At 40.6% G+C, this 21,029-nt stretch overlaps 1 protein-coding gene across 2 annotated transcripts in view; it reads left to right on the forward strand.

Annotated features, from left to right (window-relative positions):
• The window catches only part of BMPR2 (bone morphogenetic protein receptor type 2), a 112,401-nt gene extending 96,016 nt beyond the window's left edge, over nucleotides 1-16,385 (forward strand). The window contains exons 10-13 of one of the 2 annotated variants that reach the window (XM_030488575.1): nucleotides 912-1,048; nucleotides 4,728-4,900; nucleotides 5,965-7,244; nucleotides 8,947-16,385. In XM_030488575.1, coding sequence (XP_030344435.1) covers nucleotides 912-1,048; nucleotides 4,728-4,900; nucleotides 5,965-7,244; nucleotides 8,947-9,197 — 1,841 coding nt within the window. In that variant the 3' untranslated portion in view covers nucleotides 9,198-16,385. The remainder of the gene's footprint in view (nucleotides 1-911; nucleotides 1,049-4,727; nucleotides 4,901-5,964; nucleotides 7,245-8,946) is intronic. The other variant, XM_030488576.2, reaches the window with a different exon arrangement.
• The last annotated feature ends 4,644 nt before the right edge of the window (nucleotides 16,386-21,029 follow it).

Consider the following 21,029-nt stretch of genomic DNA (forward strand, 5'->3'; position numbering starts at 1 on the left):
AAGTGGTACTAGCAACCAAAGCTACTCTCTAGCCATGGCTTTCTAAAGTGAAGAAGGGAAATAATGTTCTCAATTGTTTTTGCCATTAAGTCGGTGCCATCTAGCGTTCAAGGTGGTTGTTGTCGATACAGTGTAATTGAGTGTGGAGCATGGTTCATGCTCAAAAGACTTTAAATTCCCTGTTTAAGCAGTTTGCAGGCCTCATGGTAAGTATAATTTGAACATTATTATCAAGAGTTTACAAACATTGAGAGTTGGGCTTATGGCAAGGGCAGTACTTCCAGTTCTTAAAACTGATAAAAATGCCTGAAGTGTCTTTCAGACTTCCCTCATGAAAGAATAGATGGGAAAGTGTTGCGATTAATGTAGCCTTTAGTCAGTCATACTTTTGTTTATGCTAGTGACATTGAAAACTCAGGGAAATCCTCCATACCTATAACATAAAAGAAGAGGAAGTAGTCTTTTAAAATGTAACACATGAGATTGTATCACAACCACCGCCTTCTTCCCAAGTTAGAGCATATAGAACTAGTTTGACATGCAGCATTCTCTCTGTAGTAAAACAGCTGCATTTTATATGCACAGACCTTTAATCTCATTGGGCTTCCTCTGAAATGAAGTACATTAATATAGTCAGTCAGTGATATTTCACAGAAATTAAGTGTCATCCTCAGGCTCTAAGACATTCTGCATGTGCCGCTCAACCAGCAAAGTTTGGAGATGTTATCCTTGGAGAGGCTGGGGAACAACAATTCTTGCAGTTAAATCAGCTCGGCCTTTTGAAGTTAGACTTTGGGGGAAAGTGGAGAACACTCAATAGACAACAACTTTGATACTGTGTTTCATCACCTGAAAGCCCTTGCTCTGCCTTTTTATCTGTGAGTGTTTTTCTTTCTTTCTTTTGCTAACAGGGGAATCTGTGCCAGAGTACCAGATGGCTTTCCAGACAGAAGTCGGAAACCATCCCACTTTTGAAGATATGCAAGTCTTGGTGTCTAGAGAGAAGCAAAGACCAAAATTCCCAGAAGCGTGGAAGGAGAACAGCCTGGTGAGATAGAATCTTTTCAAAGAAACAATCATTTAGCCAGCTATAAGGTGTACTCATTTCTTAAAAGCAGTTTTTGAATACATTCTTTCCTTTAAATATTGTTAGTAATTAAGGATTGGGAGCTGCTTGTGTCTGGACCTGTCGAACATTGAATTTAGTTTTAGAAAAGCCACTGACATGAAAGCTATATTTCTTTTAAGGAAAAATGCTTTGGTTATTATCAGATCTGAAGTGTGATACGCAGAAGACAACTTGTTACATTAATTGTTAGACAGTGTCTGTAGTATTATACACGAAGTGCCCGTATGTTCTCTGTATGCAGGATGATAAACATAAAAGCATTTTCTGCCTTTGACATCTTACAAACTAATAACACCCTAAATTAGTTGGCAAAAAATGTAAATATCCTCTTCCAGAACTAAAATCTATAAACACTGTAATACTTTTTCTGAAGTTGTGTAGTCCTCAGAGTCTGCAGAGGCTACAGCTTCTAGCAATCATTTCATTATAACTACATTAGGAATTTTATATGGTTTCACTTGATCTGCAATTTTTATTTTAAAGACTATAAACATAGTGATGTTTGTTGTTTTGAATTAGTGTAGCTGTGGCTTAGAGCCTTGCCTCCTGCTGCAGGCCAACAAGTTATGGCAAGTCAGAACTCTGGTAAGAGTCTATGTGCTTGCTTTCATCTGCAGCAAAGGTGAGGTAATGCAAATACCCTTAGTGTGTGTGGGGGGGTGTTTGTCTTTCATTAAAAGCAAAGTAAAATGCAAACAGTTACTACGGGGTTCCACCTGATACATGGTAACTTGTTTAAGCTAAATTAGTTGGATCGCGAGTATGAAAACAGTATAGTTGACTCTTGCTTTAAATGATACTTCTAGTTATTCCCTTACTGAAATTATGCCCTTCAATCTTCAGAGACTTTGCTAGTTGATAAGTATGTAGCTACTGTGCAGATAATGGGGAGCCTAAGGCCTCATCTGTGCTGGTACTTGTAAGCATGTATGAAACCATTTTCAGAGAGGAGCATAGCCTCCAGTATTAACACTGTTGTAAAACATGTTGTAACTGAGTTGGGAGCTTCTTAGAGGAGTTTGTTCATGACACAGTTTTGGCCAGCTGGTCTCGGGTGGGGGAAGAGAGAGAAAAAATAATCCACACCCAAACTCTATAGGAAATCAAGCAGCAACTGTTTTAACTATAGCCACGTTGGCAAATGCAGTGTTGGAAGAACCAAGCTTGACAGCTGGTTTTGAAGACAGTTATGACTAAAAACAGTTCAAGAAGGGTTGTTTTGTTTTGCAGACTACCATTTTAAATGTTAATTATGGCCTTACAAGCTGATAGACTCCAGCACTATTAGATGATCCCCAGATTTAAACTGTCTCACGCATTCTTTGTGTTGTCACTGATGTTTTTACAAAAATTAAAAATAATAATTAATGATGAGGATAGTAAGTCCAGCTCTAAGGATGGATCTGCATCATTGCTTTAAGAGAAAAGAAGAATAAATGAGCAATCCGTAGGTCTCTTATGTACATCAACCAACCTACTCCACCCTATGCCCATCTGGGGTAACATCTGAATGAGCACTTCAGGGGAGATACTATAGAAAATGAAGCCCCAGATAACCTCACCCTGGACCCAGGTCCTAACCTCCTGTATCTAATGCATGGGATAAAAGACTTCTGTCCATTATTTAAAGCTCTGCTGACATGTTGGGTTATAATGCTTTCGTGCAAATTTGTCTATTAGAGAAATTTATTTGTCCTTTTCATTTGAGAAATATAAATAAAAATCAATGCTTTGTTTTGTAGGTCACATAATTAAGGCACTCAAAAGATGCAGAATCCTAAATTTATGATTACCTATGCAGTCTCTGTTTGCTTCCTGAACATGTGTTATGATACAGACCTTGATTAGCAGTATTGTTTTTCACAGTATAAATCACCAATCTAAGCAGATGATGTGCATAAAATAATTCAAGGGCTATAAACTGAGTTGATATGTTAGCAACATTCTTCTCTCATCTGCCAAAGCCAGAGCAGGGCACCACCTTGACTTCAAAGTTCAGGACTGAAGGATATTAATAGAAGAACAGAATAATGCAGGTTTCCTGTCCCTTCTATCTTTTTTTGAGTGCTAGAACTTCTAAATAGTGCATTTTAGAATGGATCTCTTTGAACCTGAAATTAATAGAAAACACATTACTGTGGTAAATGTGAAGCTCTAGAACTTGACTTCTGTTAACTATCTGTACAGTCATCACTGTGCTCCTTTCATGATCCTTAAAACATCAAAAGGAAAGCATCTGCTGGAAGAGAGACCATATTAAATGGAGCACTGGTTAAATTTACTGCTAGTGAAACATGTAGGGGAGAATCTTATAAAGGGGCAAGAAGAGAGATTAGGGTGTTCATTAGATACATTGTAATTGTGACTAAATCAAGTTCCAAAAGCCAAATGAAGGCTTCTTATTCTGGGGGAGAAAATGGATCCAGTACATTACCCTGCCATTGTCTCTGAGAATGCTTTTAGACTTATGTTCCTCAGCTAGGAGGAGCATAGTTGCTTAGGCCTTCTTTTACCTCATGTGGGAAGGGAGATAAAAGGTTTGCTTGTGTGGGAGCTCATCCCCACCTGTGCAGCCATAGCTGCATCACTAAGCAGCAGTGACTTGCCAGATGCAGGCGATGCCAGGAGCCTGCTCTGTGGGTTAGGAGCTCTTGGCTAGCATGCAGAGCTAGTCCTGGCTTTCAGCACCAGAAGTGAACAAGGCAGTTCTGGCACAGAGGCAGTCAGCAGGACCCACTGAATGCCTTAGTGCCCAGCTGCGACTATGCACAGTCATTGGTGCTGGAGAGGTTAAAGCTTGGCTGTAGATGTGAGATGTTCTGGCAGACCATATTCTATCCCTGCGCCACAGACTGGCAGCAGGGGCCAATAAATCTCTGCCTGTTTTTTGTATTCCGGATGCAGTGGAAGCAGAAGTGTTCAGTGCTCGTAATTTCAGTTGTCTCTTCTCCAGGTCTCTGGCCATATGGCAGCACATTTTGGAGGTCTTGAGCTCTAATTCTGACTGCACCTTCACCCCACAGTGTGATTCCAGGAAAGTGTGTGTATGTGTTCCTGTTTCTCCATCTGTAAAAGGGCAGCAATAATCTTCTCCCATAGCGCAGACAAATTCACTGATATTTATGAGGCATTTAGATGTTACAGTAGTGAACAGAAGAAGAAAAGCATGATGAAGTGGGCAAGGCTGTGTTATTTGCATATACAGCGCAGGGAAGCAAGGCAGGGATCATTAGCTGAATTGTGAGGATAACAATTTCCAGAGTATCATCAATCCTTAGCACACAGCTTTCATAAGGCAGGGAGAGTGAGCTGAGCATGTATACACCAGAGAGGGCTGGCTGCACGTTGTATGGACACTGGTGAATGTAGCTTCTCCTAAGTGTCTTCCCAGTTGGCACGTGTGCAAGGTATGATAATAGTCCTGCATATTGCTGATACTAAGGTAAATTAGTTTTAATTGAAATTGTGTATATCCTGTTTCTCACCAGCTTGTGTGTATTTTCATGTGTACAGAATGCTGTCATAAAAAAGTAAATTAGAAGCACAATGTGAAGGGAAAATAATTTAAGATAAAGGGGTTTTATTTGTCTCTTGGCAGGCTGTGAGGTCACTTAAAGAAACAATTGAAGACTGTTGGGATCAGGATGCTGAAGCTCGACTAACGGCGCAGTGTGCTGAGGAGAGAATGGCGGAACTCATGATGATCTGGGAGAGAAATAAATCAGTTAGTCCAACGGTCAACCCTATGTCAACTGCCATGCAAAATGAGCGGTAAGAAGAGAAAACATTTGGTTTTAGTCAGCAGCAAATGCCCAATGCAACGCTCAGCTCACTCCCCAAAGGAAGCTGGAGCTTGGTGTTTCTGCAAGCGTGAAATGATATGTTATGTGAGCTAGTCTGCATATGGGTATTGTATGACATGATCCTGATTGCTTGTGTTCTTAAGATCTCTTGTGTGTCCTCAGAATTAAGACACTTTTTATGCAAACAACTGTGCTTTTCACAGAGGGGCCTTTTAAACTGAACTTAGGCAAACTGTCAGAACAGGCTTGCAAAGATATGAAGTGGCTATGAATTGTCTTTAAGGGCTCTTGCTAAATGATGCATAAAACTTCTGTTAAAGTGTCCTACTGAAAACTGAATTCACAGGCAATCTGAGCTCAGGAAATCACTGAGTCTCAAGTCTGCAGCTTTTCAATTGAAGAGCTGTGGGGCCATCATTTAAGTCATCATTATTCTGACCCCAGGGAGAGAAGTGCCGTGAATTCTCTGCTTATATATGATCCAGAGGGAGTGAGAATTTGCAGAACTGACATTTGTGCTTAATAGTATGCACTAGAGATCTGGATTTGAGAGCAATGTTGCTGTATATAGCAGTGTTCATTGTCTTAAAATAAATTGTTCAAATCATAGAATACCTAAATTGTTACAATAATAGATTTTTCACGGGGTAGGAGCTTGTGACTTCTTCCCAGCATCACTTTCTCCATCTTGTGTGTTGAGTTCTCCTCAATGTCGCTTCTCTGCAACTAGAGCAGTACCTTAGCAGTGAACTGGACAAACAGCATACTGGACAAATAGAAGAAAATTACTGTTACCCAATTTAGTTGTATAAATAACATCCATGACAAAATTGCTGTCCTAGTAAAACAAATTTTCTGCTACCCAAGGTTTTTCAAGGAAGTTACTGAAAGATCTCAGTTTATACTATATCTGTCCTTGGTTTATGCATGAAAAGAAACAGAAAGACATTCAGTTCTCTTAAATGAGAGGCTTTGTAATATGAGGTGATTTTTACGTATATGATCTTAATGTCACTTATTTTTTTCTTAAAGGAATCTGTCACATCACAGGCGTGTATCAAAGATAAGGCCATATCCAGATTACTCTTCCTCTTCCTACATTGAAGATTCAATCCACCACGCTGACAGCATAGTGAAGAACATTTCTTCTGAACATTCAATGTCCACTACACCATTGACTTCAGGGGAGAAGAATAGAAACTCCATTAACTATGAGCGGCAGCAAGCGCAAGCTCGCATCCCTAGTCCTGAGACAAGCGTCACCAGTTTGTCCACCAACACAACCACCACCAATACAACTGGCCTCACTCCTAGCACTGGCATGACCACCATATCTGAAATGCCTTATTCGGATGAAACAAACTTACATACCACAAATGTCATGCAGCCAGGCGGGCCCACCCCTGTTTGTCTGCAGCTAACAGAGGAGGACTTAGAGACAAATAAATTGGATCCAAAAGAAGTGGATAAGAACCTGAAAGAAAGCTCTGATGAGAATCTGATGGAACATTCACTTAAGCAGTTTAGCGGGCCAGATCCACTCAGCAGCACTAGTTCCAGCTTGCTTTATCCACTGATAAAACTTGCAGTAGAGGTGACAGGACAACAGGACTTCACACAAGCTGGCAATGGTCAAGCATGTTTGATTCCAGATGTCCCATCTGCTCAGGTCTATCCTCTACCCAAGCAACAGAACCTTCCGAAGAGGCCTACTAGCCTTCCCCTGAACACCAAAAATTCAACAAAGGAGCCACGGTTAAAATTCGGTGGCAAGCACAAATCAAACTTGAAGCAAGTGGAAACAGGCGTTGCCAAGATGAACACTATCAATGCTGCAGAACCTCATGTTGTGACAGTTACCATGAATGGAGTGGCTGGGAGAAGCCACGGCATAAACTCTCATGCTGGCACAACCCAGTACGCCAATGGCACGGTGCCATCTGGCCAGACCACCAGTTCGGTAGCACAAAGGGCCCAGGAAATGCTTCAGAACCAGTTCAGTGGAGAGGACAGTCGGCTGAATATTAATTCAAGCCCTGATGAGCACGAACCCTTGTTGAGGCGGGAGCAGCAAGTTGGCCATGATGAAGGTGTTCTGGACCGCCTAGTAGACAGGAGAGAGCGACCACTGGATACTGGCAGAACAAATGCCAATAACAACAACAGTAACCCAGGTCCAGTGCAAGATGCAGCTACAGTCAGTATCCAGAATGTAGTGAGAAATCCTGGGCAGACCCAGACTAGAAGAGCACAGAGGCCTAATTCGCTGGATCTATCGGCCACAAATAGTTTGGATAGCAGTAGTATGCAGTGTAAGTGCCTGCAGGACTTGAACAGTTTCCCTGACACTTTTTTACTTAATAGCTACATATATCTGGTTGAATAGAAAATACTTCTGTCTCTCCTGTCTCTCCTCAAAGCATACTTACTAAATCCCATAGAAATCTAATTTCTATCAGCACAATTTTTATCTTGATATAGTCCTGTTTCCATCAACTCCAGCACGTTAGGTCACTATCTTCCTTCCACATGCATGAAATAAATCTGTCTCTTTATAACCTGTCTACTCTGGCTCTGGAAAGGGAGTAATTTCTGACTTTCATTATTCCTTGCAAGGCACCTACCTTGGCAGCTGCAAAGCATATTGAAACAGCTTCTTCCTTCAGAGGCACATTATACCTATTTTGCTTGGTTTTCCTCATTCTCTTAAGAGTAGCTGGCTCCAAGATGCATTGATTAAAACAATTTATTATAATAATTACTTCCATGCTTCATTACTTTTAAAGCAACCGATTCGGCTGCATTAGCCTAGCCTAGACAGAGGGGCGGGCATTCTCTACTTAGCTGTCTGAGCTCCAGCAATTTTATCAATCCTTCATTGGTTTACCATGTACGTATTAAAAATTAATCAAAGTAGTTAGAATAGATTTTAATAGACTCCTTCAGAATAACTGCCTTAAGAGTTTTATGGCCAAAGATCTAAGAGGTTACAAGGGGCCTCTCCTTTTTACAGTAAAAATGTAACCATGTAGTTATAGTTTAATTAGGTGCCTCCTCTGAGCTTGACTTCGGGCCTCTTGGAGCTGTTGGAAAGGCCTCCTAGAGTGCGTTTTTAAGAGAATATCTTTCCAGAATGAACTGCAGACTTTGAAAGGTGCTTGCAAATTTCTGACTATGTTTAGACAGATGCTGTGATACTGCTGAAATAATCTGGGGTGCCAGGCAAGTTCAGAAAGAAAAGGTTTAGAAACAAACCAGAACAGATCTTTCGAGAAATGTACTTGAATATTCAGCAGTGAAATGTTTAAGCCTTCCTTTTAAGTAGGAAACCTGAATTTTTGTCTTCACATGTTGAGTTGAAATCTTATTGAGGTAAAAAGATCATTGCAGTAACTTTCTTTGATTGAAGGTTATATGAAGTGAAAGGGTTTTTTAACAGTCAGATTTTTACTGCTAAAATTTTATCATGATTGAAGTTAAGTTTTGCCAGTTTTGCAACCCAACATATCAAATCCTGACATGATCTTAACAGAGAATGGATCATTTTGTCTTCAGGTGAAATGCTTTGCCAGGTGAAGTAGGATATAGAGACCTATGGTTTAATTATACTATTAAAAGCTTAGTCTTTGCCGTCCTGTCGTAGCGACATTTTTTTGTACCTCCCATTACAGGTAATATAAGATACTATGATTGCAAAAGCCCCTCAAATGTCAAATGCTGATTCTGCTGTTTGATGCCAATGTGCAGTCAAGGTAACACAAATTACTTCACTGAAGTAATTTCTGACAGAGAACAGAATCTGACCCCTTGTTTCAGTGGCAGCTACTGTAGATGATGTACCTGTCATGCCTCTGCCACCCAGTTGCTTTTGTGTGATAAGATTTTGTTCTTTTGTTCTGTTCTGCATGAGTAACAACCCTGAGCTCTCCAGTCTGATCTTCCTTGTAATGCTGTTTTCTGCTCTGTTTTTGTTTTCTGTTTGGGTTTTCTTTTATTTTTATCTCTTCCCATCAGTAGGTGACTCCTCGCAGGACGGCAAATCGGGCTCAGGAGAAAAGATCAAGAAACGTGTGAAAACTCCATACTCCCTGAAGCGGTGGCGTCCTTCCACATGGGTCATCTCCACCGAGCCGCTGCACTGCGAGGTCAACAACAACGGCAGCGACCAGGCCGTTCACTCCAAATCCAGCACTGCCGTTTACCTTGCGGAAGGAGGCACTGCCACCACAATGGTATCTAAGGACGCAGGGGTGAACTGCCTGTGAAACACTTCAAAAGCCGGCAAATGACCTTTTTTTTGCATTATTTGAAACAAACATGCAGAAGACATTTTAATAAACTGCTTTCTCCTCCTGTCAGCAACCCCCTCCCAAGGACTCGCTTTAAATAGATTTCAGCTATGCAGAAAATTTTTAGCTTATGCTTCCATATTTTTTTTCTTTTTTTTTTTTTTTTGTTTTTATTTTTGGAACGTTTTTGCACTTTTTATTTAGTATCGCTCAAGTTCAGTCTGTCTGTTTCGACCACGGAATATATATATGTGTATCAAATGTGGTCTCAAAATATTTTTTTAAGAAAAAAGGTAACAAAAAAAAGTATTGCTGATAATCAGTTTGGACCAGTTTCTTACGGTCACTAAGATCATACGCAGACTATAAGACAGGTTTGACTGCAGTGGTGTCTTGTTTAACCATGTTTTGATTTCTGTGCACAAGCTAGTCTGTATATTTCTGTGTTACAAAGTGTATTCTCTTTTGAACCCCCTGTTTTTCTTGTGTCATGTTGAAATGTGCAATAGTCTATAGTTCACAGTATGCTTATTGAAGAGTATGTTTCTAAAACTGCCACATGTTCCCCTTTTTGTATTTGTTCTTTTTTCCCTGACAGTCGAGCAGTCGGCCGGTCATGACAGTGAACTTTGCACACCGTAGCCAGCCTGAAGCAGCTGGCTGTATCACATTGTGCTCTGAGGTGACAATGCATGAATTTTCCCCAACTTAAAAGGGCTTTTAAAAAGAAACAAAAGAAGAAAAATCTGAGCTCAGTACCTTTCCTTCAATCCTTCCAAGTCAAAATGTGTTCCCTTTATAGTAGTAGATGCCAGCCTGTGAAGTTCTGAATAACAAAACATTGAACAAATGTAAGGAAACTGTCAGCCATTTTTTTCCATTTTATTTTGTGTGCAGTTTCGCCCCTTGTATTTATGTAAAACCTGATTTAGATCACTGATGATGTATGTTGAAAAATACATTTCATTCAGAAATCTTAATAACTGTCATACCTAAAAGCTCTAGTGAAGGTAGGTTGCGAGCGTATGATGTATTTTGTTTACAAAGAGGAAAAATCATGAATCATATTCGGCACAAAAGAATTCTGTGGTGAGTCACACATCTTTCTTGATTTACCTCCTTGCACACAGTCTGGGGTAAAATCAGCCCCATTACTTACGCAGGTAGGTGCATCCTAATTGCCTGTTGTTGCTGAGTGGAGTTAAACCTGTCCTCCCTTCAAAGTTCTTAGAACCCCCAATTCATCTTCTTAAAATGTATTGCACGCTTTTAAAACTCATGGTTATGAGCATTTGCGAGGGAGGGTTGGAGCTTCTTCCCTCTGCTTAGATCCTTCTTTCAGCTGTATGCACATTGATTTTTAGGTGTCAGTGAACATGAATGTAATATCTATTGAGGTAAATTGTTTTTTCACCATCTCGAGTAAATCTTAACCTTTTTTAGAATGATTGTTTTTACTCTCTACTGAAAGAAATTTAATATCCTTACTGGTCAGGACCTCCTTCCACCTGAGAAACATTCTTTCTCACAGAAAACACATCAGTAAAAACTACTTTGATGAAAAAGACATAACACATGTCAGTCTTTGGTATTGAGTGAAGTTTTACCACTTTATCAGAAAACCGATGCTGTTAAAAGAAAGAAAATCTATTCAGTCAGCCTGCCAAAGTCCTGTGGCAGGATACTGGCAGCAAACAATTGCCTCCCCCAGCCTGTCTCCTTTCAGCTGACTGAAACAGATGCTCTGTGCTTTCAAGCTCATTTGTTTCCTTGCTGTTACATTATTTTTTCCCCAGAGGTAAACTTTGCCAACCTTGTTCTTCTCTATCTGATGATACAACAAACATAATATATGCCTTGCTATATCTGATTCTTGCTGTTTCCCAAAATCCCTTGTTTATGCTCGATTGCTATGATTTTCTCTTGTAATTGTTTCCTAGATGCTCCTGGGTATCTCCAGGAGATAACTCTATAAATCCGGACTTTGATTAAGTGTAGCTGTAGAAATACAAGCCATGAGACGCATTATGGGCTCCCTATGTTCCTGAAGCACCAGTTCAAGTAGTACCTCTCGTCTCTGAGGCGTAATTCTGTTATCCATCTGTCTAAATACACAGTTGTATCTCCCCTCTTCAAAAATCCAGCCCTTCTCTGGTTTTACTTTTAATTCACTCCCTGGCTCCCCATCTGCTGCAATCTCGCATCCCAGATGTTGAAAACCTGCCAGTTGCTCAGCTGGGTTTCAAGACCTGAATCACAATTTTTGGCATTCTGTTCAGAATGCTGGCTGTGGTTTTCTTCTCTTTGGCCTTCTTTGAGTCTCCGTTTGAAGTATGGTATGTTGTTCTGTGATGATCGTTGTATCATGCATATTGAACATTCTTCACTCCTTTCCCAATGACTTTTTGCTTTGCCTTGCGTGTATCATCCATCAGCATTTCAGAATGTGGGCTGAAAAGTGTATTTAGTACACTTAGCTAACTTGCAACACTCTGAGGGAGAAAAGTGATTTGCTCTGACTACTGCTTCTTTCTGCTAAGACAGATTTGCACCAGTCTTCTAGCCTTCCTTTTCAGGCCCATCGTTTGTAAGAAATCCAACTTTATGCTCGATGCAATCAAAATCATTTTAATAGCAGATGAAAATGTTGTTCTGCAGTTTTCCCTTAAACATTCTTAAAGCAAACATAATAGTTTCTATTCCTTTATCTATTTGTATCATGTGCTGGAGGGCCTCTGGGATGAATTATAATTAGTATAAAGTATTGGCTTTGTAATCTACCAGGGATAAATATAATTTGTAACATGATAGAAATATGTACTTTATCACAAAATACCAAACTGAGAAAAACTATTTTTAAAGGTCAGTCAAAACAAACTCATAAGTAGGTAGCAAAAAACTGTGATTCTGCACAGCTAGATGAGATTAGCAGTTTGGTTTTAATGCTTAATATAGTAATGCCCTTTTTTTGTGCTCATAGCACATAATCCAATCTCCACAGATAGTTTCTCTGTAAATTAAATGTACTGAATTATATTTCATGCCATGGGCAGTCATCCTTAACCAAACAAAATACATGTAAAAGAGAATTCTACAGACCAGACACATGAATAGTTGATAAATGTACTATAATCAGGGGAGATAAATGTGTTTTATTTCTTTGTGGTTTGGGGTTTTTTTGGTTTTGTTTTTAAGAGAAAAGGATAATGATGGAAGTTGGTAATTTTCTATCAATTTCTCATGTATATTGCAGACAAGATAAATATAGCAAAATGAAAATAGAATGATAGTGTAAATACCTATGAATTGTGCCACTGTCAAATAGGCAACAGTAGAATATTTGCTATGGTAATTTATAATGTATAATTCAAGTAAAATGTTAGAGCAAACATTTGTGATGTTTGTATATATAAGCCAAAATTTTACTGGTTTTAGAAAACGATGTGCTAGTAGAAGCCAGAAGAGTTATTAGGTTAATGCATTGTCTCTTTTTCTGTTTCCTATAGTAGAGATACTCATCAACATAACATGGTTTCTAGAATGTGAATTATAACCATTTGAACAGACATGCCTCATAGTCAGATTTATTTTCTTCTAAAATCGATGTTTGCAAGTCAGACTTGTCAGTCAAACTTTCCCTGAATTTCCTTATAATGCTCCACAGCTTCAAGTGCTAAACAATTCTTATTAACTACGCCTTTCTTGAAACTCCATGATGCATTTAAATTGCACAGCTAAAAGTAAAGCAGTTCCTAATTTAGAAACCAATTTATATTGTCATCTTTAGAATATTCTCAGAAACAAAGAACATTTCTGTTCGTGTTCTGCTTTTCTACTGCTGTTCATTTGTCTTGTTTCCCTATAGAAAATCACCTCATTTTCAGATGCAACATAGTTTCATTTTTTCTCAAGGCACCAGGGACAAAAACCCCCCAAACCAAACGACAAAAAACCCACCTTATAAATGTGTTTAGAAAGTATGTATCTTCCCACCTGTCAACCTTCTCTAAAAGAAATCTTTAATCTTACCTGCCTCAGAAAGAATAAGGAAGTTCTGTATTTGTATGGAATATATTGGGCCAAATTTAATAATAATGAATTGTTACTTAAAAATCTATATGTATACATTGTATATGCCATAGTTTCAGTGTTCAGTGCATTTTGCTCTAATATTCCTTTTTTACATGTTAAAACAAGTAGTCCATTAATATAACATTACTATGTCTATGTTCAGATTGTAATTTTCTTTCAGGAAAATATTCAGAAGTTCATGGAAATTATGGATTATGAAAAGTTCAAGCCTGATTAGGGAGAATTTAAAAATTCACATATTTAGTCAATACAGGAGAAATTAATGATGCATTTTTACTTGTATAAAAATGATGGCAGTTCCCATTGTGGAAACAGGCTGGTTTTAAGTTGTAAAAACCATAATTGCTGAGCACAGTAACATACACATGACCTGATGTCTAATTGGAAAATTTGGAGCATCTTATCAAAGAAAATTGAAACAGGATTGATTAGCCTATGAAAGTTGGATCATAGACTGGACAACTTAGTATTCTGGATAAATCTGATTTATTTGAATTTTTCTCTCTGGTCTCCCACTATCCACATTAACAGGTAAATATATTAACCTCCTTTTTTAAATGTTCTTACTACTTTTTGTTCCACTTTAAGCCTTTCTTCAGTGAAAAAGCTATACAGATTGCAGTTGAAACCAAATACATATTTTTAATGTAAACTCTGTATGTATTTAGATGCATATGTATGCTGTGCATAAATTCCAGGATCAAATTCTGTGAGTTACAGCATCAGATGGTGGCATTGGTAACAAGTATAATGTACCTTTTCATGTGCCATTTTTAAATTCTTTAGTGCATCAGAGTAAAATTGGGATCAGACTGTGACATACAGTCCAGTGGTGCAAGATCTCCCATGACAGACTTGTCATTGATGATTTAGGTGGAATGGATTTATGAGAGAGAGATGGGAATGCACACAACAAACTTTATCTGAAGCTGACTAATTTAAGGTACCTCTCCTAAAGATCAAAAAGTAACCCAAAATACTTAATACATGATCATTTTTCCAATTTTTTTAATGCAGTAGCTATAGTTATGCGTGGTTGCCATTTAAACATAGTATTTTAGTCCAATAAATCCAGTTACATTTTAGGCTTCTATATTGTCATATAAAACTGTAGCTGTAGAAACACATCACTTTTTTGATATCCTCCCCGCCCCCAGTAGGTTCAATTTTGATGTGAAGTAGTAACAAGTCAGATTTCTCATTTTGAGGTTTCTTCTGTACTGACTAAAATGGTAGCAGAACTTCTGCTTCTGCAGAGGGCACATTTAGGCACTTCAGTGAATCACAATGGGAGTTATGTTTGGCACAAGTGTAGCTGAGGAAATCAACATCTAGTCGGCTGGCGCTTGAGCCGAGTGCTGTTGAAATCAGAGAGCAGGCTGCCACTGATTGTGAGCAAAGGAGGGTTGGGTTCTGCTGGCAGTGGTGTTAAGAATTTCTCTTTGGAGGATTAGCCCTGGCAAAGCTGGAGTGGAAAGTGGGACCACATGGGTGATGTTTTGAGGGGTGTGAGCTGATGCCTGGGCTCAGGCTGTCAAGCTGGGTCAGTACCAGTGTGGTTGTGGTCATTGTCAAGAAGGGGAACTGCACCAGTGGGAAGGGAAGGTTGCAAGATAAATCCTCATTTACACCAAAGCCCTTTAATGTTGATCTGGGCTTCATGCAGGTCTGATTTGGTGGCTGCTGTGGTGCGTTACAAGTCTGAATTACTTTTTGTGGCCATTCCTATTTATTTCACTGGTTTAATATACATATGTGCATAATAAGCAGGAACTAGTGAGAGTTACGTTAATTTGTAATTGTCAGAGATTTTAAAAAGCCTATTGATGAGAAATTGTGTAAATCTGCAAGTCATTCATTTGGTTAATTTCAGTGCGTACGTCATGTTTCAACAGACGAGTAACTCGCAGTAAGGAAGGATTTCTTCCATGTTCTTGCAGGCTTCTGCAGATAGATTACAGGAGCATACATCCATCAGGGGCATAGTATCTTGCCTGGTAACTATTTTAAAGCAGAAATAATTAGCCTTTATAACTTCCTTGTTCCAAGGTCTCCCAAAAGTCAATTTTTGTAGCCCATTCTCTTGTTTTTAAGACAGAGCAAAAATATGTGAGGTTTATTTGTAGAGCACTTGATTCACTTTTTTTGTGCTTCAGAACTGTATCATGAAGTATCACACTTCAGTCTTCTTTATTCAAAAGGAAAGAAAATAGTTGTTTCTGTAAAAAGTCATGAGAACAAAGAAACAGAGACAAGTCCAAGTAATAGCTGACCTTCCTTTGTCACTTTTGAATTTCCTGACTGGTGACTCTTCTCTCTCCTTCACACTGTTGAAATGTATTTAAAACGGTTTGTATGTAATGTTTCTTGTCTGCTTTTTGTCTCTAGAGGAAAGTGTGCTCTATTCACATTTATATAAGCCGGAATCATATTTTACAGTTGCTGTTGATTATTTCCCCCCCCAACGCAGTATAAGAGGAAAATGAACATGGCAAAGACTGATTTCTAGGGTTTGGTCTTCTGTAAAAGCTGAAATAAGGAGATGTGAAACTGCCATTTTCCTTGTGAAAGACTGTAAAGAAAGCATTACTTTCTGAGCGAGCTTTTCTGGGGAAGAGGGGGAGAAACCCTAGAATATGGAGTCTCATCAGAACCCTTTTGTTAACGGGTATTTTTGGTTTTCTCTCAAATGGCTGAGAAAATATCATGTATGAATTTATAAATAATTGCTTTCAGTTATTTCTTTTGTATAAGCTGCCCAATACCCTTGCTATGCTGTATAAGTTGTGTTTCATGGAACAGTGTGAGTATGAAATAAAAAGCTAATTTTTGGTTTTTAAATCATCTGTGGATGCCACTATGAAAGCTGACATTGTTAAAGCCACTACAGAGTTTTCTATGAATACTTGTAAGAATTGCTTTGTTATATATAAACCTAAATAAAGAGATTGTATTGATACAGAGACATTGGATAAGAACATTTAAAAAAGCTATTCTTTAGGTCTAAAAGAAAAGGCTTGCTGTAAAATGGTGCATTATTCCATTTATTAAAGATCATATTAATGACAAAAAGCACGTTCTTTTGTGGGTTTTTCATGGTATTATTGGTTATAGAAATGCTGCCAGGAAGGAGAGGAAAACCCCTGTTGCAGCTGTGTTTTGTGGGATAAGGATAAGGAACTGCTTCATTACCAAGGCCTGAATAGGACTTAGGGACACCTTTGGTATGTGACAGATTGCACACTGCTCTGTTGTCAGAAAATAGGGTGAAATAATTAGGGCTTGTTGCTACATTAATGCAGTGCCTCTGACTGCTTTTTTGCCCATTTTCACCGGTCAGCCAGTTAAGATGCTTGTTATTGGCACCTAAATACAGTGTGGTAGGCGTTTCAAAGCAGTAGGCCATGCATGGCCTCTTGTCATACATTGTCTGTTAAGTGTTTCAATGCAGAAAAACAAAAGGAGAAAAAAAGATAAGAAAGAAAACAGGAGGAAAAGGCATTAAACTAAGTATTTTTTCACTTTTGGTTGGGCTGCACTTGGATAGAGCACAAGATTTATGGCAGCCAGGCATGTGGGAGGACACAGCAGGCAATAACCTTTGCAGGTGGGACGAGAATTAAAATAGCAACCCCTATCCTTCCCACACAAATTATTGCAGTCTTTTCCCTCCCCATGAGGAGACAATGTCACAGCATTCTTACAAGCAGGAGCTTCCCCAGCCCAGAGCTGCTGTCCCATCCAACAGAGCTAGAAGGGAGGAAGGTCCTTCTACTGGAAAGGACCTGGAAATTTCCCCCGCTGAGTGGCCTGACTCAGAAGTTTGCCTGCTATGCCTCCCGAAGGTAAGGTGCTGGGAACAGACAGGCCTTTTCTCCACTGCAGCCTCTTTTGTTTTGCTTCCTGGTGTTTTCCAATGAAGAGCTCTTCCTCTAGTTTCCTTTCGTCCAGTCATGCTTGTGGGGAACTTCAGGATGAGCCATTAACTGGAATTACCACCATACAAATGGTAGATAAGTTGTATCTGTACACAGGTGATGCTGTTCATTTGATCTTGTCTTTCTCATCTCCTGTGTGACCATTAGTAAGTGTGAGGGAGGGAGCATTCTGTGGCCTGATTGGTGCTGAGGCAGGCAGCAGGATGCTGAGGCTTTAGGACATGGATGCTTGCCATGTGAAGAACAGAGGGAAATTAATACAAAATGGCCCTGAGAACTATCACCCCCACTAAGTCACCTTCCCTTCCTAAAAAGAAGGCAAATATTAAATCTTCCCTTTAAACAAGAAATAAGCCCCATCTTTCTTTCCCGTTCTAGCCATGCAAATGCTGGCTGAGCTCTGAAGCAGGCATTATGCCTATACATGCGGAGGGAACTCAATTCCCCTCTCTTCAGTTCTCCTGGAGCACAAACAGCTGTGCCAGGGGTTGTGCTACCACCACACTGCAAGCTCACCTGGGCGATGGTCACCACAGCTTTGAAGCAAAGTCTTATACAAGGTGAACTAAACTCAATGCCATGTCACCAGAGTGGTGAACTCCTCTTCAGTTCCATTCCCAGCATTCTTGGGCCTGCCTTGGCCACGTTAGCATCAACTCCATAGCACGAGCATCCCAGCTCCTACAGTTCTGGAACATGCATCTTGCACCTTAAAACATTAAGCGCTGTACTGTGGGACCTCACTGGTTCCATGCACAGATTGGTGGGACTCACCCTGCACCTCAGTTGCTCCATTGGTTTGTATCTCTTCCTGACTTAATTCCTGTTAATTTATTTTTCTCTATCCACAGTGATGATTTTTGCAAGCAAATAAGGAAGTGGTGCAAGTGTTAGACCTCTGTGGCCAAAGAATTACCTCCAAAATGCAAAGAAAGAAGGGAGACAGAATGTGGATCTTCATTTCTTCTTGTCATAAATAAGGAGGAAGCAACAAACTGAGGCAAGTAGTGTCTGGTTGAGCACCTACCTGCCTGTATGGCAAATCACCTCAGCCACACAAATGAATCCTGGCTACAGGGAAGGAACATGACAAACCTCACTTCCCCTGTGAGCAGGAGGCAGACTCCATGCTCCAGGGTGGATGTGCAGCTACTTTGGGGGTTTCTGCCTCAGAAAAGGATTAGGAGATTAGGACAGTTACTGACAAAGCAAAGGTCCCTCCCTGAAAGAAAGCATTGTGCTTGCATGCAGTGGCTTGCTGTTGGCTCAAGATGGCTGAGCAACACCAGCTCACAAGAAAAAGAGACTGGCTAGCCAGGTCTTATTACCTACACACGGGGCTTTAAGGACAGGCCTACAGAGCAGCTTTGTATCCAGAGATCTCAGTGATCCTGGTGGCAGCCAGAGACCTCTGAAGTCCTCCCAGGAACAGCTCCAAGGAAGTCAGATTTCCCACGAGGTCACAGCCAGGGACACCAGGAGTGCTGGGAACCACGGGAAGCTCTCGTTTCCCTGCGGCACAACAGGCCCGTTTGTTCCCTGCTGCCCTGCCCTGTGCGGCAGCTCTGCCTCTGGAGCAGGGGAGAAGGTGGCGGCAGCGCTGCAGGAAGTCAGGGAGGGATGCTGACCCGATCAACACAGAAACAACAAGAGCTGTGCGTGCCCATTCCACCTTCTCTAGTGCCTGGGACGGAAGGGCTGCTGATGCTGCCAAGGAAGCTGAGAAGAAACTGGGGGGCAGCCCTGACAGAAGAAGTAGACGTGTCCCCCACCCAGCAATTACCACTCTGCTGACAGCAAGAGCAGCCAAGTCCTGCCCTACCCTGGCAGGTGTGGCTGAGTCGTATCCTCAGGGCATCTGAGAAGCCTCGACTCAGCTCTGCAATAACAAAGTGTTACTGGTGAGTCTTACTGATGTGTTTTGTACTGGGTGCGTGAGCTACTCAGGCATAAGAAACAGTCTCCTCATAGATTTCCCTGTGTGACCTCATATTCTCACCTCAGCCAGCTCTCTCCTGCAGAAATAACAGCCACTTTTATTCAGCTTTTGCTTTGCTAATGGGAAATGAAAGTAAAACAACAATAATTATACTCCTCTTTGTTCCAGAGCAGTGATGCAGCTGCAGAACGTACTTAGTGGAACACAGCCACGTCAGTCTTCCATTTGTTTCCATTCAGGGTTTTTTCACCCATTTACTTCTTGCTAATTCTGATGTTATGGAAATTCTCCACGTGCAGGAGATTATAGACATCTGCTCACTGCCATGACCCAAAGCACATTCTGTTGGGTAAGGAGGTTAATTTTCCACAGACAGGAAAACTCGACTATACCAAAACGCTTCAATCTGTATAAATTCATCTCTTCATGTTAGCCTGAAAGGCTGTCATTCTCCATCCAATAGGGAGTTGAAATGTTTTGATTCCTAGAATTTAAATGGCACACTCAGGTCTTCTGCTTTTATGCCAGGGGAATCTCTTCTTCCAGCTCTCAGTACCACAGGAAAAGTCTGTGAGAAATCCACAAGTGGTGATCTGAGCTGAAGTCGTGCTGTGGGGACCACTCATGCTTCTTTTACAAAGACAGCAAATAACGCTGCCCGAGGACAGCTGGGCTGTGGAAAATTATTTAGTATTTACTATGCAGCATCTGAGCAAATGGTATTTCTAGGTGGGGTTTTCATGGGCAATGGAAAGATGTTAAGGATGCAAATACTGAGAAAGGTTGGAAACAAGTGATCCAGGTGCATTTCAATTCCTGACGGGAAGGACAGGAGTTTCCCAAGACCTTCTGTCATGCTCCAAGCACCTTTTGAGAATGCCACTACAGAGCAGGCATGGTTTGGACAGCTGATGGGCAAAAGCCAGTGGGCAGCGTCTCGAGTGTGTGAGGTGGATTTGAGGGAAGAGGAAAGAGCATGGAGGGAGGGTAGGGGTATATGTTTCAGGCATCAGCAGCACAGTAGGACTCAGCATTTGTCTTTGGCCTGATTTCCTTGTTATTCCTGTAGGGCACTGTGATAAAGAGGGTACACAGGTGGTACAGCTCATTTTAGTAGTGTTGCTGCTTGCAACAGGCCTGCAAGCAGCTCGTAAGAATGGTACAGACTTTTTGCTTTCCCCTTTCACTTAGTGCAGCCTTTGTTTGCGAGAAGTTCATGCCATAGGCAATCAGATTTCCCAGTCAGAATGACCAGAAATATGGTTTTCATGAGGTACTTCTATGCACATGCAACTGCGTGCGTAATAAGTGAGGTTAGTTTGTGCTCTGTTCCTGGTTTTGTTCCTGATGGTTGTTAGCCTGCATTTTTTGCAGTGCCTAGTATTTTACCAGTCTGCTGTAATACATATATTTTTAATTATATATAATTATACCTGTTTTCTCAATTTCTTTCTCCCCTTCCCCATCTACCTCCCCCTTCCCCTTTCCTCTTATTGGAAAGGCAAGCCCTGCAGATGTGTCGTAACGAGTAGCTTCTAGCACCTCCAGGTCTCTGGATCAGTTAAAAAATCAGATCTGACACAAATCACTGTAGCAAGTTGGAGGTGTGACTCTAGCACATGAGGTAGGTGTTGCTGCTGCACACGTTCCTTTCAGTGGTGCAGCCGAGGTGTATACAGGTGGCCAGAGAACCTCCTGCAGGAGGGAGGCCTTCTGGAACTCCACTGAGGTGGCAACTAAATCATGTGTTTGAGCTTTACCCTGTGATTATGAAGGATAGAAATGTGCTTTTAAGGCATGGGCAAGCAGAAGATCCCATCTGCTTACATGAGCTGTGAT

Source organism: Strigops habroptila, chromosome 5 (genome assembly GCF_004027225.2).
Source record: "Strigops habroptila isolate Jane chromosome 5, bStrHab1.2.pri, whole genome shotgun sequence".
Classification (NCBI taxonomy): domain Eukaryota; kingdom Metazoa; phylum Chordata; class Aves; order Psittaciformes; family Psittacidae; genus Strigops; species Strigops habroptila.